This window comes from Gorilla gorilla, chromosome 14 (genome assembly GCF_029281585.2).
Source record: "Gorilla gorilla gorilla isolate KB3781 chromosome 14, NHGRI_mGorGor1-v2.1_pri, whole genome shotgun sequence".
Lineage (NCBI taxonomy): Eukaryota > Metazoa > Chordata > Mammalia > Primates > Hominidae > Gorilla > Gorilla gorilla.
The window spans coordinates 91,913,451-91,929,801 of record NC_073238.2 but is presented as its reverse complement, the minus strand read 5'-3'; the positions used below and the strand labels follow the sequence as shown (position 1 = coordinate 91,929,801).

General features: G+C 33.9%; 1 protein-coding gene across 20 annotated transcripts in view; it reads left to right on the top strand.

The window, feature by feature from the left end:
• Positions 1–16,351, top strand: part of MYCBP2 (MYC binding protein 2) — a 283,201-nt gene that overhangs the window by 91,491 nt on the left and 175,359 nt on the right. For 17 of the 20 annotated variants that reach the window (XM_055360108.2, XM_031001222.3, XM_055360106.2 and 14 more), the window contains exons 18-20: positions 2,841–2,948; positions 10,564–10,683; positions 11,586–11,667. In XM_055360108.2, coding sequence (XP_055216083.2) covers positions 2,841–2,948; positions 10,564–10,683; positions 11,586–11,667 — 310 coding nt within the window. The remainder of the gene's footprint in view (positions 1–2,840; positions 2,949–10,563; positions 10,684–11,585; positions 11,668–16,351) is intronic. The other 3 variants (XM_055360105.2, XM_055360102.2, XM_055360098.2) reach the window with 1 other exon arrangement.

The following is a 16,351-nucleotide window of genomic DNA, read 5'->3' as shown; positions in this document are numbered from 1 at the left end:
AGTCTTATCTTCTAAGCCATTAGCCACCTTCTTTCCAGAATATTCATTCTGCAATACAGATCAGATCAGTAGCACTTCTCTGTTTAAAACCAAAAGGCTATTCATAGTCCTTAGGATGAAGGATATACTTTTATCTCTACAGCCTCATCTCTCTCTATTCTCATTTCTTTTCCCTTTCCCTTCCTTTTTTCCCCCTACCTCTGAACCTTTATGCTACTTGCTACCTCCTTTATTTGACCTCATCTTATGTGGTGGTTTCTTTTATCTCTACACTGTCTACCTTCCCACCCTCAAGTTTTGTTAGCTTCTCCTCTAGTTTGTGTGCCTCCTTTTGTTATAGCATACTGTCATAACTTCTTGTTTAGTTGTGTGTAAACCCTCCCTCCCCTCATTAGAATGTGAGCTTCTTGAAGCAGAGATTGTATCTTGTTTATCAAGGGTTCCCAGAACTTCACATGGTACCTGTTAGTACCATGATTTGTAGTATATCTTTGTTGACTAATTGAAAGCAGGTTAGGGACTTATCATCTCTAGAATGAAGTTTTGTGGTATAAAAAGGTTTTAATTATCTGTTTTTTTGCATACCTCTCCAAGTAAATTTCCGAAGACTTTTGCTCCATCACATATACTCTGTAAAAGTCAGCTACATGTGTTTTTAATGACTATACAATATTGTTTAACATCTTTATGCTTTTATAAAATCCTAATTTATATCCTATTCCTTTTAACTGGAATGCCCTCTCTTCCTTTCCTTTTCTCTTGTTAAACTTTTTGTCATTCTTTGAAACCTTGCTGATTGTCCTGAGTTTATTTAGTATCTTTTCTTCCTTCAGGACATAATGTGTATAGATTTCTTTTATAGCATTTATTGTAATATTTCATAGTTTGTGTTTTTATTTCTGTTTTTTTCCCTAGTGGACTGAATTCCAGTGAGACCTGTATCTTTGTCATTATATTCATTTCACCTACTGTCTGCTAAATAAAAGATAATCAGAAAATTTGGTGAATAAATTGGTGACTCAACTATATTTAAAGAAACATTATTTTAGCCCATGGGATACAATAGTATTTTCGAGCCCAATTGCTTTAATTTTTAGACATGATTGCCCCCGTGCCTTCTTGATTTATAAATCAAAAGATTCTAAAAAGATTGAATTTAGCAAGACATTAAATGGGTGTGGGTGTAATGTATTTTCATGGGGAGAAACAATATTGTAGGCAGACCATAGAAATCAGAAAATGGTAATATAACTTAATATTATTACCTTAATATCTATAACTTTTTTATATAGTTGGAAAATACTTTTTATAGTAATTTATATATCTGCTTTGTAACAATTGAGAAATCATGCATGTTAAGAAAATAAGGCATTTTGTTCATATTTGTTCATATTTGAAATATCAATTTTATTACATTTTAGAAATGGAACTCAGTTTACATAACCTTAGCCTGAGAAAATAATTGGTACTGCATTATTGAGAACTTATTCTTCTGTTAACATTAAATTAGCATGTTTCTATCTGTAGTAGTCATAGAATATGTTATTCATGGTTTTTCATACAATTTGAGGTATTTGCATTTTTGTTTATATCTAGAAACATAATTGAAATATGGTTCCTTTACCCACTTGTACGTTTAATGAAGGGTACTTTGATATTTAATTTGACATTTATGAAATTTTATTAGAGGGCAGTAGGCTCAATTTGTCCCATCATTAGAAAAATTAAACTGAAGATCAATAGAGAATCACGAAAAAACTTGTTTTAAATAAAAATGTTCAGTGCTTATATAGTGTCATAATTCCTGTTTCAGTTAATGGTAACCTGTCAAATTTAGAGTGTTTTCAAATTTGAAGACATTTTTGATGTTGTTAAAACTCAAGGAAACTATAGTTCTGCTGTATAAGAAAAAACCTAAAATTTTAAGTTATAACTAAAATTTATTTTTCTTTTCAAGGTAAATGTTAATGGGAAAAATGATTTATTTTATTTTATTAAAATAAATTTGGCTGTATATTTTTTCCTTAAATACCATATAAGTGGAAAGAACTATAATCTGTGTGGGTATGTATTTGTATATGTATATATATATATGTACATAGTGGCACTTTAGAAGAAATGATTTAATGAAAGATGTTTCCAAAATGTTATTTGGGTTAGGTGCCCCCTTTACCATCAATATAAAGCCCAAGCTCCTTTCTCTCTCTCTCTCTCTCTCTCTCGTTCTCTCTCTCTCTCTCTCTCTGTGTATACATATATCTATATGCAGAATATAGACATTTTTGTTTTGTTTTTGATCATCTGGTTTTCTTAACCTCTATTTATGATTTGTAGTAAACTCGGTAACATTTTTATTTTGGTTTTGTAGCAAGATTAATACAAATATTAAACCTGGAAGAGCTTGTTAAAACTTAATGGTTAATTTAAAAATTAGTTTTTATGTTTCAATGGAAAAGATATCTGTCTTCAACGAATACATGGTTTACTGACGTTGAATATATATGATATTAAAAAAGTATTTGTAAGATAATTTGATTGATTTAAATTGAACTTCTTGATTATCTATTTGAGACTATTAGTAACTACGCAATAATTTTATAAGTATACAAGATGGGATTTGTACTTTATAAATTATATTTAAGATATTAACTTTTATGTGAAATGGTGATTAGGTTATGGGTGGGGGTGGGGGGCTGGAGTGGGGAAACTGGAAGAAAAGTGTAATGTCCAAAACCGTTAAGAATAAATTTTTATGCTTTTTAGTTTGAATTATTTTTTGTTCATTATAGTGTTTTCATTTTGTGAGTTTTTCTATGCACATACAAAATGTTTCTCCTCAGGCCCCCTTGTATTTGCTGGTCCTATTTTTATGAACCATCGAGAACAGGCTCTAGCCAGACTCAGATCCCATCCAGCACAGCTAAAGCATAAGCGGGACAAGCACAAAGGTATTTGGTCTTCCTTATCACCTAGGTGGGATACTTTCCCAATTTCTTCCACTCATTTGAATTTTGTCTCTGGGAAAATGCACAAACCTGATTCTTCTTCTTTGCTTCTATCATGATGTAGCCTGAGGAGAAAGAACATGCTGAAAGTGATACCGTTTGTCAGTGACTGTCATGCTTCTTGTTTTTTTGTTGTCGTTAGCTTTCATAAAGGAGATATTTTACAATATATCTTTTCCTTGTCCATTTCTTTTCAAATTTCAGAAAGTTAAGGGAAGGTGGAAAAAATAATTATTGCTTTCTGTCTTACATCCTTTATTATTTGCTCTTTAATGACTGTGATCTGGCCTTTTACAATTCTTTTTTGAATGCTGTTTATATGCTTTAGGATAAACAATATTACTAAATTCAGTATATTAAATGATGATAATAAGACTGCCATTACACTTTTCCACTGTTTATTAATTAAGTTTATATAAACAACAAATGAATATACAAATATTTGATGGTTGTGGGTTAAGTAGAGATAAGTGCAAGCAAAGCACGAATCATGAAGACTTTCTCTAGTCCCTGGTGATGGGCAGAGGGCTATCCTAGTCTGTGAGGAAGTAGGAATCTAGCTTGGTGTTGTCCTTTGAGATCTCAGTTCTGGGTTAATTAAATATATTCTTAAAGCATGCTTATTTTCTTGTAAACCACAAATTATGGGTCAGCTAAGATCAGGAAAGAATTTAATACAAGGAATTTATAAATTTATATAAAATTTTTGCCTTGTATCCTGGCCTTTGAACCAGTGCTCTTCCTTAGCTAACACAACTTAAAACTCCCATTTTCTTAAATGCCTAAGATAGGTCCTGCAAAATAGAATAGGAAGTTTTAAAAACATGCTTTCCATGTAGACAAATTAATCTAATTAATGTTTGGATCCTTTTCTTTTTTTGCTGCAAAATTGTCATAGTCTAATTTAAAAAAATTTCATAGGCAGTATAGTATAATCAACTTTATTTTTATTTGCCTCTTTCAGTCTGTCAGTTTGCCACTCAAAACAAAAACATAAACAAAATAGACAAAACTCATCTTTAGTAAAGGTGTAAATAGAGCACAACTTAAGATATACTCTGCAGAAATAAAAATAGTGTTTTAAATCTAATGCTATTAACCACAGTAAAATTTGTGATTACTTTATTTACTGAGTGCTCTAACAATGCCATAAATATTTAAGGAATTTTCAGCCTAAGACAGCTGATTCCAAAAAGAAAAGATACATATATAAGGAATAATATTTGGGGTACGCAATGAAATTGTTATTTGCCAGAATGTCTGATCTTTTATGATTTCTACTATGTCACAATTAGAACAGATTTTTTCAGTTTCTTTCTTCCCCCAAATATATGAAAGTCAAGTTTTCCCAATAGTTTGAGGTTAAATATTCACATTTCATGAAACAGTTTAAAACCTTTTCAGCTCCATGTTAGTATCTCATGGACAAGTATCTTTACCCTTTCCAGATTTTTAAATGAAACGTTAAATGAAAACCAAGGTTACATATTTGAAGCAAACTTTTCCCAATGTCACATAATGATTGGCTATAGAAATTATTTAGTGAGGCTGGGCGCAGTGGCACACGCCTGTAATTGCAGCACTTTGGAAGGCTGAGGGGGTGGATCACTTGAGGTCAGGAGTTCGAGGCCAGCCTGGCTAACGTGGTGAAACCTCATCTCTACTAAAAATACAAATAATAATAATAACAATAATAAGCCGAGTGTGGTGGCACATGCCTGTAATCCCAGGTACTCAGGAAGCTGAGGCATGAGAACAATAATCACTTGAGCCTGGGAGGCAGAGGTTGCAGTGAAAAAACAAGTTATTCAATGATAGCTAGTCTTCAAGTTTGCTTGTCATGGGGTTACTTTATAACAAGTTTCTTTGTATACTTGTAACCACTCTGTAAGGACCTACTTTGTAATATCACAGTGTAGGACCAGTTTTATTGGATTTTAGGATTTTATAGAGTGAGATAGTTTTATCTTTTTACTCCCCAAATACACTTACAATGCAAATAATAATTTATCAATTGGTACCCTATTTTTTTGTGGAGTATTAATTTACTGCTCACTAATTTCCCTCCAGCCACTAACCATTTACACTCACTGTCTTGTCATTTAATTATCTCTCCATTCACTGCTTTTACTTTTACGACATGTTGAACATCCCTAATTTGAAAATACAAAATGCTCCAAGATCTGAAACTTTTTGAGCACCAACATGAAGCCCCCAAGTGGGAAATTCCACACCTGACCTCCTGTGACAGGTTGCAGTCCCAGCACACAGCTTATTCAGTGTCCTAAAGTGAAAGCAATCCTCTCAGCCCTCTTCAGCTGTGATAAAGCTTTTCCATGCACAGCATGATGGTGACGCCAATCACAGTTTGTCTACATGGGTGGCTGGGTGGCTGAGGTACCTTTGCTTTCTGATAGTGCAGGGATACAAATTTTCATGCACCAAATTATTTAAAATATTGCATAAAATTATCTTTCGGCTATGTGAGTAATGTGTATATGAAATATCAATGAATTTCATGTTTAGACTTGGGTCCCATCCCCAAGATATCTCATTATGTATATGCAAATATTCCAAAATTTGAACAAAATCCAAAATCCAAAACACTTCTGGTCCCAAGCATTTCAAATAAGGGATGCTCAACCTGTACATATTTTCAGTCTTTTAATAAGTATTTTTTCTACATATATTTTTCTCTTCACCTTACCCAGTTTGTCTTCTAGTTTATCTACTGAGAAGTTTGTGGTATTGATTGCTATGTTCTATCCTACATTTAATTATGTTGGTACAAATTATAGGATGGTAATAGTTAAAATTTTTTAGACTGTGACTTTTTTGTGAGGGTGTAAGGAGAGTAAGAACTGTGGATTTATTGTTAACAGGACTAAGTTCTAAGATGGAAAGTTGGAGAACTTCTGGGTGATTGGAGAAAATTCAGAGAAGTTCAGAATTCATCCTATACAGGCAGATATTGACTAAAGGCAAAATAGAGTATATAGACTGAATCAATAAGGAAAATTCCATATAAAATACAGTAAATTATTCTAAAATGTGCCCATAAACTATATTCGAAACAGAATTAACATTTGTTTCAGCTATTCAGTACCTTACACAGAAAAATGTGTTAGTAGTGTACATGGTTAGGAACATCTGAATTGTTTTAGAGATAGTCCTAAAATCTATTTTTAAATGACTGATTTGAAAATCCGAAGGCACACTGATAAACATCTGAGTCTATTTTACTCTTACTTTCTGTTTGGAAATGGTGCAGTGTGATGAAAATATTATAGCCTTTGGAATTAGGCTTCAATTTTATTTCTGAATCTGTCATTTACTAGAACTACATGGCTGTGCAAAATGTCTTAATCTCTTTGGCTTCAGTTTTCTTATTTTAAAAACAAGAATAGTAATTCTTAACTGATTGTGTTGCTATGAAGATTAAAATATATGTGTGTAGTCTTTGCACACCCACATATGTAGTCTTTGCACATATAAATCCTCCATGAATACTAGCTTTAATATTTTGAATTGAATGATTTGTTTTCTCTTTCAGAATTATCTTAAAGGTACAATATTTGAGATTTATTAAATGCATAGTTTATTTTTACAAAGGATTTAAGGTTTCAACCATTTGGTGGTGGTAAAATGCATGAGCCTTATTTATGATTAAACTCTAAATTTGTCCTACCATTTATGATTTTGGGCTGGTTACTTAACCCCTTAACCCTTCAAGCCTTAGTTTTTTCATCTGTAAGATGGACAGAGAATACCTATATTATCAGATTGCTTTATTCATTAAAGAAAGCAACAATAGTAAATATTGATTGAGCACTTTTCATATTTTATTTAATTCTCATAGGAACCTGATGAGTTACATATCATTGTTGCTATATTATAGATAGGAAAGCTAGGACCAGAAGGTCCAGTGTCCAGTTGTCATACAACTAGCAAATGAGAAGAGCCAAGATTCCAGTCCAAGTTCTTAAGTTCCAGTACTCCCAAGCACTCATCCACTGTGGTATTTAATTGTTTACAGTGTTCAGTTAGCACACAGCAAGTGCTTAGTAAATTGCAACTACTTTTGTCCTTGCTGATTTGTTTTAATGATTTTGCACAAAGTACTCACTGTGTTCTGTGGTAGTTTCTGTTCTATGCATGACTGTAGGATTACCCTCCAAAGGTATAGATTTTAGTAAAAATTAAAATTAGAAGTTAGAGTCCCTTAGATACTGAACCCTCTTTTTTCTCTGTGTATACAAATATGTGTATATAATTATATATAATGTATACATACATATAATATTTTAGTTACATAGTTGCCAAGGCTTTGTAGCTACTGTAGTTTCAGTGTTACATGGTATACACACACATACACACACACACACACACACACACACACAACATATTCATCTTAGGGAAAATACAGATGTGCTCATACTTAAATGGCCAATTATAAGATTATTCACATCTGTCAATTTTTTATTGACAAACTGTTTAGTTTTTTATATAGATCTAAGCTTTGGTCTTATTGCTGCTCATTAACACTTTACTGAATAATGAGCTTGAACAGATTTTTTTTTTTTTTTTTTTTGAGACAGGGTCTCACTCTATCACCTAGGCTAGAGTGCAATGGCATGATCACGGCTCACTGCATCCTTGACCTTCTGGGCTCAGGTGATTCTCCCACCTCAGCCACCCAAGTAGCTGGGACTACAGGTATTCACCACCACACCCAGCTAGTTTTTTGTATTTTTAGTAGAGACAGGGTTTTACCATGTTGCCCAGGCTGGTCTTGAACTCCTAGGCTCAAGTAATCTGCCTTTCTCAGCCTCCCAAAGCCCTGAGATTACAGGTGTGAACCACCACGCCCAGCTTGAGCAGAATTAATCTTGCTGAATTAGCTTGCTGGTTCTTGAATTTGCACTAAATTTTTGGCCACTTATTAAGTGCCTTTTTTCTTTGATAAACTTTGGTTAATGTCTGAGTTATAGGAATTATACTCAAATTTTTGATATCAAATACCGTATACAGATATATATATATAATATATATTTTAATTCTGCCACTGCTGCTGATAATGATTAAGACCCTCATCTCAATTTTTTTACTTGTAAGATTTTCACTGTCTATAATAATTGAGAAGTTGTTTTGTACAGTTACAGTTTGTTTCAATGAAAAATGTTTCTAGTATTATTTTGACCTCTAAATAACAGCTGCTACTTTTTTAGTCATTGTGGTTGTATTCAGTAAATTACCAGCCTTTAAAAATAATCTCCTTCCTTGATGCTATGTCTCTATTGTGGGATTTATACCTATATTTAATCTCCTACTCAAGGGAGGAGACAAAATGCTAAATTCAAAGGTAAAACCTTGTAACTAGGCATCAATACATTTATATAAAGTGGAATGATACTTGAAATGTTTAATTAAGTCTGGCAGAATCATATGAACACAATGTATTTTCTATGTTAAATCTCATTTGGTTTTAATAATTAGACATTTTTACCAATTGAGATAAAGCCGTAAAATTTCTTTACATTTGGCGTCTTATTAAATAGCTTTTGGAAGATATGTATTTGTGTGTGTGTGTGTGCGTGTGTGTGTATGTGTGTGCGTGTGTGTGTAGGCTTTTGCATATATTTTACCATTCCACTATCTTTCCAACATGAGGAGGCTTTGAACTGAGTATATTTTATTTTGGATGGAGTGAAACTAAATGTTGTTGGTTTTTTTGTTTGGTTTTTTTTTTTTTTTTTTTTTTTTTAGTCCATCCATTCTTTGATTTAATTTGGCAAACCCACATTAGATAATTTAGCAGAAGAGGAATTATATCTTCATCCTATTATAGTAAAACCTCTCACTAATTCTGAATTTATGATATTTGAGATGCAGTATTTGTGGTCTTTTTTGAGTAAAAAATTCAAAATAATTTCTTCCTCTGAATTTTCAGGGTCATACTTATAAGGGGAAACCTGTCTAAAATCACTAGCTTTTCAAACCAAGGGCTCAAGAAATGAAGGATTCCTTCAACGTGCCTTCAGCCTCTGGGTCCAGCAGTTAATTCTTGTATGTTAAAGGACTTTTATGTTTATGGTACATTTTAAATGTAATATTGGCCTATTTTGAAATATAATGTAGGTAACCACACTCTATTTATTGTAGCATTTAGTTTAATCTGTAATCTGTACTGCTTGAAGGTAACAAAACTGAATTTTTACTTCAGTGTTCTGTATGATTAAGACATTTCCAGTAAGCCACACAGGCCTACCTGTTCTATGTTATTCCGAATTAGTGAGGTTTTACTGTCCTAGTGTCGTAAAGAGTTTCAGGCTTCTTGAAATCATAGGCATTTAGTTACGGAAAGGAAAGTAATAATGTAGGTAGATTTTGTCTCACCTGGATGTTACTAAAGGTTAGGTAAAAAAAGAATAAACACTAAATGATTTAATATTATTCTGTTTAACATTCTAAAATGCACAATGAAAATACAGGATAGAAAGTGTGTGTCTGTAGATTCACATATGTATCTTCATATAATACACACTTGTTTAGAGTTACTATACCACTTGAGAGTGGTTTAGACTAGTTGAACTTGTGAAATTCCTTCCAGATTTACATTTATTCTGTGTACAAGGAATTTGAATCTTGATGATATAAAGGTCATATGTTAGTGATGTATAGAAGTACATTGTGATTAGAAAAAGTAAGTTGTTGTTATTTACACATTCCAAACAAAAATTTTTATATTCTGGAATGTGGTTTTTGATGCTATGGTTAGATTCTTGGAAAATTCGAAGTTGGATTGCAAAAACCAGGGGTAAAGAAAAGGCTTAAAGCAAGCTCAATGAAGGAAATTGTGAGAAGGGAGGAGGAAAGAAGGAGTGAAAGCAGAAAAAAGGTTTGGTTGAGGGTAGTGATTGGGGACAGGGAGAAAACCACAAAGCAATATGGCTGAAGGTGATGGTGGCACAGGAAACATGAATTAAGAATAGGCCATTGAACTGCAATATATTGAATAAAGCTCTTTGGTCTTTATACATTTTGAAAAGTTCAGTTGAATTTCACAATACTTGTGGGCAGTGTAGCCTTTCTAAGATCTGTTTAGGAAATCTAAGTCACTTGTGAATCCATTAGCAATTTTTTAAAAATGGCTAGTACTAACAATATCACTAAGTTTAAAATAATTGTTAAATGACTTTGCATGCAGTAATTTTTTATGCAAACTAAATTTTCCCATATAAACTGTTACATTTTAAATTTTGTTATTTCTATAACTTAATGACCCGTTTATTATATAAGGTTTTATCCATAACCAGATCTTATCTCTGTTTTTATTAATTTAGTGATATTTGCAAATGGAGGTATATAGTCTATCTTTTCAAAATTGCTTCTTTGCAGGTAGATTCTTGATCTATCACTTCTAACAGCTACAGATTCTTCTTGCTTGTTCCTTTTAACATTTTTCTCTTGTTCTTCCATAATAAACTGATTTAAATTTTTATTTTGAAGATGAATAATGGCTTAATTATTCATAATTCACAAATTATAACACTTGCAGATGGAAGTGGAGAAAGAGGCGAAAAGGATGCAAGCAAAATCACAACATACCCTCCAGGCTCTGTGCGATTTGACTGTGAGCTCCGGGCAGTCCAAGTCAGCTGTGGATTTCACCATTCAGGTAGCGGCTGGAACTTTAGGGTATAACTGCATTTTTACAATTGTGCTCAGTAACTTATTTCTTCAGATTTGATGAACATAGCCTGTTAACTGTGTGTTAAAAGCTGTCGTGTGGCAGTCTCTCAAATCTGTAAGACCTTTGTATTTATTACAGAATCTCTTTAAACAACTATGGCATGATGGAACAGGTACTTGTCTAGAGATCTAACTTCTAGTCTGTCTTCCTATGGACTTCTTTTATAATTCAAGACATTCTGGAAGATGAAATAATCCTTTAAATTTCTTTCAGTTCTAGAATGCTGTGGTTTTTGTAACGTGTTCCCATATTTTGTTAATGTTCAGTGATAAATGTATGTCAACAAATTTACTTTCTTAAAATGTAGAAAATAATTAAATTCTTAGTAAATTATTGGCATTTGGGTTAGCTTATGCTGTACTGTTCAACCTTTATAAAAACAAAAATGTTAAATTCCTTCCTTGAAGATTATTTGATAAGGTATTAACAGACATTAAAGTTTTGCTGTTTCATTGATGTTGTACGTAATTGTGCAGACCTCATATCCCAGATAGGAGAGAACAATATTTTATATGTAGTTACTCATTATTAAGAAGATTTTACAGTTGACCTGAACCAGTGTGTTAATAAGAATTAATGTTATTAAATGGCATTTATAAGAATTTTTAAGTGTGTATTATGAAAAAATTATACATTTATATGACCTACAAAAATATTTTTCAGAACTAAAATTAATTTCTCATTAAATACAAATTTGTCCTTCAGTTACCTATTTTTAATGGTGCTATAAATCTTAAATAGTGAAAATTACACTGCTTTTAGTATAGTTGTGATAGAAATGTAAAATGCATATAATGAAAAAATAAAGCTGTGTGTTTTGGTTGCAGTGGTTTTAATGGAAAATGGAGATGTCTATACATTTGGTTATGGGCAGCATGGGCAGCTAGGACATGGAGATGTCAACTCCAGGTACTTGCTAACTTTTCATTTGAAGATCCAGAGTTATTTTTTCTTCTGTTTTCTTTTCCTTCTTTTTTCTTTCTTTTCTCTTTTTAAGTATATATTTCTAGAATTAAAATAATATTATACCACTGCTTTGCAAAGTGTGGCCCATGAATTATTGGTGGTTTCTGATCTTATGGTTGAGTGCTTTTGTAGAGATAAAGGATTTTGTAGTTTCAGGAGAAAAGTTGATATATATTTTAAATAAGAGAGTGATTATGATTATCACAAAATATCACTATATTCTTAGCAATTATCTTTTTAAAGGCTGTGCATGGCAGTAGAAAAATAATGAATTGTATTTTTTAAAAATGTCAGCAATGGATTCAAACATATTCCTGATGTCTGTTTTGAAATTTTGGTCTAATAACATGCAGTCATTGAAGCTTTTGAATAATTTTTGGACAGAACCTATTGGTCTCTCTGATTAACTATTTTGACTTATTGCAAATAGTAGTAGAGAGACTGGTGGTAATTTCCTAATATCCCTACTTCATTTGGTAGTGGAGTTTTAGTTCGTGACATGATCGTGCAGCTAAAGATTCCCTTTCTCAGCTTCCATTGCAGCAGGATGTGGCCATGTGAACTTAAGTGATAGGTGCCACTTTGGAATCTTGCTGTTAAAGGGAAAGGGTGTACCTTTCCATTTTTCCTTCTCTCTTCCCAGCTTGCTGGCTGGAATGAATACGTGGAAGCAGAAACTAAAGGAGTCATCACAGAGATAAGTTGGAGACTGTGTACTGAGAATGGCAGAACCATAAGATGGGAATAGACTGGGTCTCTGACACCATGAACTGCCTCATCAGCTTCTTAAATTGCATGCTTCTTGTGTGAGAAATAAACTTCTATCTTGAAGTCCCTCTTACTTGTCTTTCATTACAGCAGCCGAGTTTGTATTCTACGTAATGCAGTCAGAATACTTTTGGTCAAAAGTAATAGAAAATCCATCTTTATTAGTTCAGGTCTTCCAGAAAGCAGATGCCAAGACAGGATTAGATGTGCAAAGAATTTATTAGGGGAAAACTCATGTGAAAAAGGTAAAGGGGAAAAGCACAAGCACAGACAGGGAAGGCCTTCAGATACAATGTAGTTTTGACCCTATGAAAGGAGAAAGAGAAGGAAGAATCGGGTAGGAGTCTAGGTTCCAGCATAGCATTAAGAGAGTTTTAGCCAGGCCAGTGATGTGTCCCCAAGCTGAGGATACCTTTGGAAGGGTCCTGCATTGGGCAGGAATAGACCAACATTCATACCTTCACCATGTTCAGTGACAGCTGGTAGCACCCCAGGGGACGAATGTCCTCATGCATCCAAAGGGACAGCACCTGAGGCTGTTACAATAGTTAACTCTGCTCTCTGTAGCAGATTGTCTTGAAGGAGATCTGAGTGGTCTGTGTCTGTGGTTGTCTCACCATGGAAACAGGAGTATTTATGAAGTCTGGAAAGATACAGAGCAGCTTCAAGCCAGACTTCACTCAGCAATTCACTTTGCTGCAAAAACTTACCTTTTTGACCCTCTACTCTGCCTTATTCTTCCTTGCAGTCACAGTGTATATGCCAGAATCAAGGGGACTTCTATGGTTTCTCCTTTACCTACAGTGAAAGAAAGAGAACTTATCTTCACATAGTCATTAAATAAAATTCAAGGTTGTCACTGTGTCTTGAACTCACTCTACTATTGTGGCAGGGATGGAATTCTGCCATTTACATGATAAAGATTAGTGATTCTTAACCCTGGCTGTATATTAGAATTACTTAGGGAATTTGAAAAAATATCATATGTGGATTCTACATCCAGCATTTCTGAGAGATGTGTGTGTTGGAAGGCTTGTGGGTGGGACAGGGGTGGGGAGTGGTCCTTGATAGGATGCCAGCATCAGAGTTTTTTCTAAAAGGTCCCCAGATTCTATACGTATCCAGGATGAGAACCACTCTCTACCCCTCGAGCTGAGGCAGGGTCAGATCTGTGGGCACTGCATAAAAAATGGCAACAAAAGGGAATGTCCTGAGTTATGTTTATGAATGTTGTTGCTAATGATAAGAGACGATTGAGATATCATTGAGTTGAACTTCTTATTAAAAACACAACTGAAACATAAAATTGATACTACTATCAAGAGGTTTGTAAAACTATCACAATCATAAATATTTAATGATGAATATCATACTTGCAAAGAGCAAAAGATGTGTTTGGCAGAATTACTTTATCAGATGTGTCTGCTGGATATGACATTATACCAACAGTGTTGAGCAATTACTGTCACAGGTGTTAGATGCCAACTGATATTTTGCTTTGCAATTGAGTAACATTACTGAAATGCAGAGGCTGAATCTGGGTAGTAATTACAGTTGGCCCTCTGTACCTGTGGGTTCTGCATCTGTGGATTCAATCAATCTTGACAGAAAACATAGTTAGGCCTATGATAATTGCATCTGTACTGAACATGTACAGATGTTTTTGTCATGTTATTATTTCCTAAACAACAGAGTATAACAACTATTAACATGGTGTTTACATTGTATTAGGTATTATAAGTAATCTAGAGATGTTTTAAACTATACAGGAGGATGTGTATAGTTTATGTACGAATACTATGCCAATTTATATAAGGAATTTGAGCATCCCTAGAGTTTGGTAGCTGCAGGGGATCCTGGAACCAATTCCCCATGGATGCTGAGGGATGACTATAACCTGTGTGGGGAAGAACGTGGCAACTTTTTGTTCTGTTTCTCATTTGAGAGTTGGGACACACAAGAAGAGAGTTTATTTGTATCATGGTGGCTATTGTTGTTGTTGTTTAGCTGGTGGTTATTTTGTGAGCCATAGAAACTGGGAAAGGTGCATTGCAGTTAGATAAGATGGGGTCTCAGTCATGTATGCAGCAAAGAGGGCACTTCACAGAAAATAATTGGCAAATAGCAGTATTTCATGGTCTTGCCAGAGTGGAAAGGGAAGTAGTGAAAAGCATGGCCATGTTATAGTCAGGTTATGTTATCTTACTGTGCACTTGGCACTCAGAAGAATGAGCAGCATGAGCACAACATCCTTCCACAACGCACTGAGGTGTGTTGGCCACTGAGAGGGAAGGTGTTCATGTCAGCTTTTAAAATGAAGAGATTACCTAAAAACATTACTTCGTGGTCCTGATTATACCAGTGAACACCATTCTTCGATTCCCAAGTCTGAAGAGATATAGGGCAGTTTCAGGCCAGACTTCCTCAGGTAATAATATTGTAGCAATATGCTCAGTATTTTAAATAGCTTGAATTTATTGTCTTCATGAAATACGATAGCATTTAATGTTGAAACAAAATATCAGGGTTTCTTATGAAGATTAAACATTGGTAGGATCTACACAGTGGTATAGTAACTGGTAGATGCTACACAGTCATCGAACCTGGAACTGTAGAGGCAAGGTTCAGCTCTTCACTTCTTACCAACCATATGACTATAATTTCTTAAGATTAAACACTGGTGGGATTTGTTTTAACTGCCCAAAGTTGTTCTTTTCCAGCATGGAATGTTTTGGTCCTTGTTCCATTGAGTGGTAACTGAAAGACTGATTACATGAAGTGTGGGCAGAGCTACAACGGATAATGCAGTAGTCATACCTATATACTGTGCCTAGTGGATTAGATATTCATCAAGACCGCTTCAGTCTTAAGCACTCAGTTACCCTGTCTGTCTGGACTTTTGTGGAACTTGGAAAGTAGCAACCAAGAACTCTGTTATTAATTCAGAAAGGAGTTGATTATGTCTATAGAGGAACAATCTTGGGAGGAACAAAGCTTCTATAGCATATGTATTAACTACAATAAAGCAAAACATTTACAGATTGTTGAAATAAAGGGTTACAGTTGGAGAATATGTTTGAAAAGTCTCTAGTAATCAAGAGCTGTTAACTGGAATTTACTATATAGCACACATTAATAATGTGTTGTTTAAGATCAATATTGTGGTATGCATGATAATGAAGATGGAAAAATGTTATTGATATTCTCTTTATTTAATGTGTTATATTGCCAGAATGACTGAGTTCAGTCTCTAGGTTGGGTCCTGATTCTGTCACTTGGTAGCTGTGTGATCTTGGCCAGGTTACTTAATCTTCTTGTGTCTCAGTTTCTCAAGTTTAAATATCCATAATCTGATGATACTTTCTTCTTCTGTGATGCAGCCCTACTTTATTTCCCTTTGACTTTATCCCCACAGCCCTCTACTTTTTTACTCTTTTTTCACCCTTTTTTTAACTTTATTTCCTACTAAAGTTAAAGACTGTTGCTTAATTTCTTCACCTATACTCTTACCAATTTCTTCAGTTTTCCGACTCTCTTGGTCGTGGTACTAAGACATGATAAAACCGCAAACATGAATCAATCTGTTAATATTTCCTATGCCTATACTTAGGCTTCTGGAAGGTAAGAAATCACCATACCTATGCAGATTGATACCTAATTTCCAGATTCAACCAGTTCCTCTACAATGGTCATTAATCCTCCTGTTGTGTAGTATTGAACTATTTGACTTAATACCTTTTGAGAGTTTGATGAAAGACATGGGGTCTCTATCCAGAAAAATACAAGAATATACACTTAAAAATTTGCTTGCAAATTTAGGAGATCTTTTGAAGCTCACTCATGGACTTCCTAGAAGTCC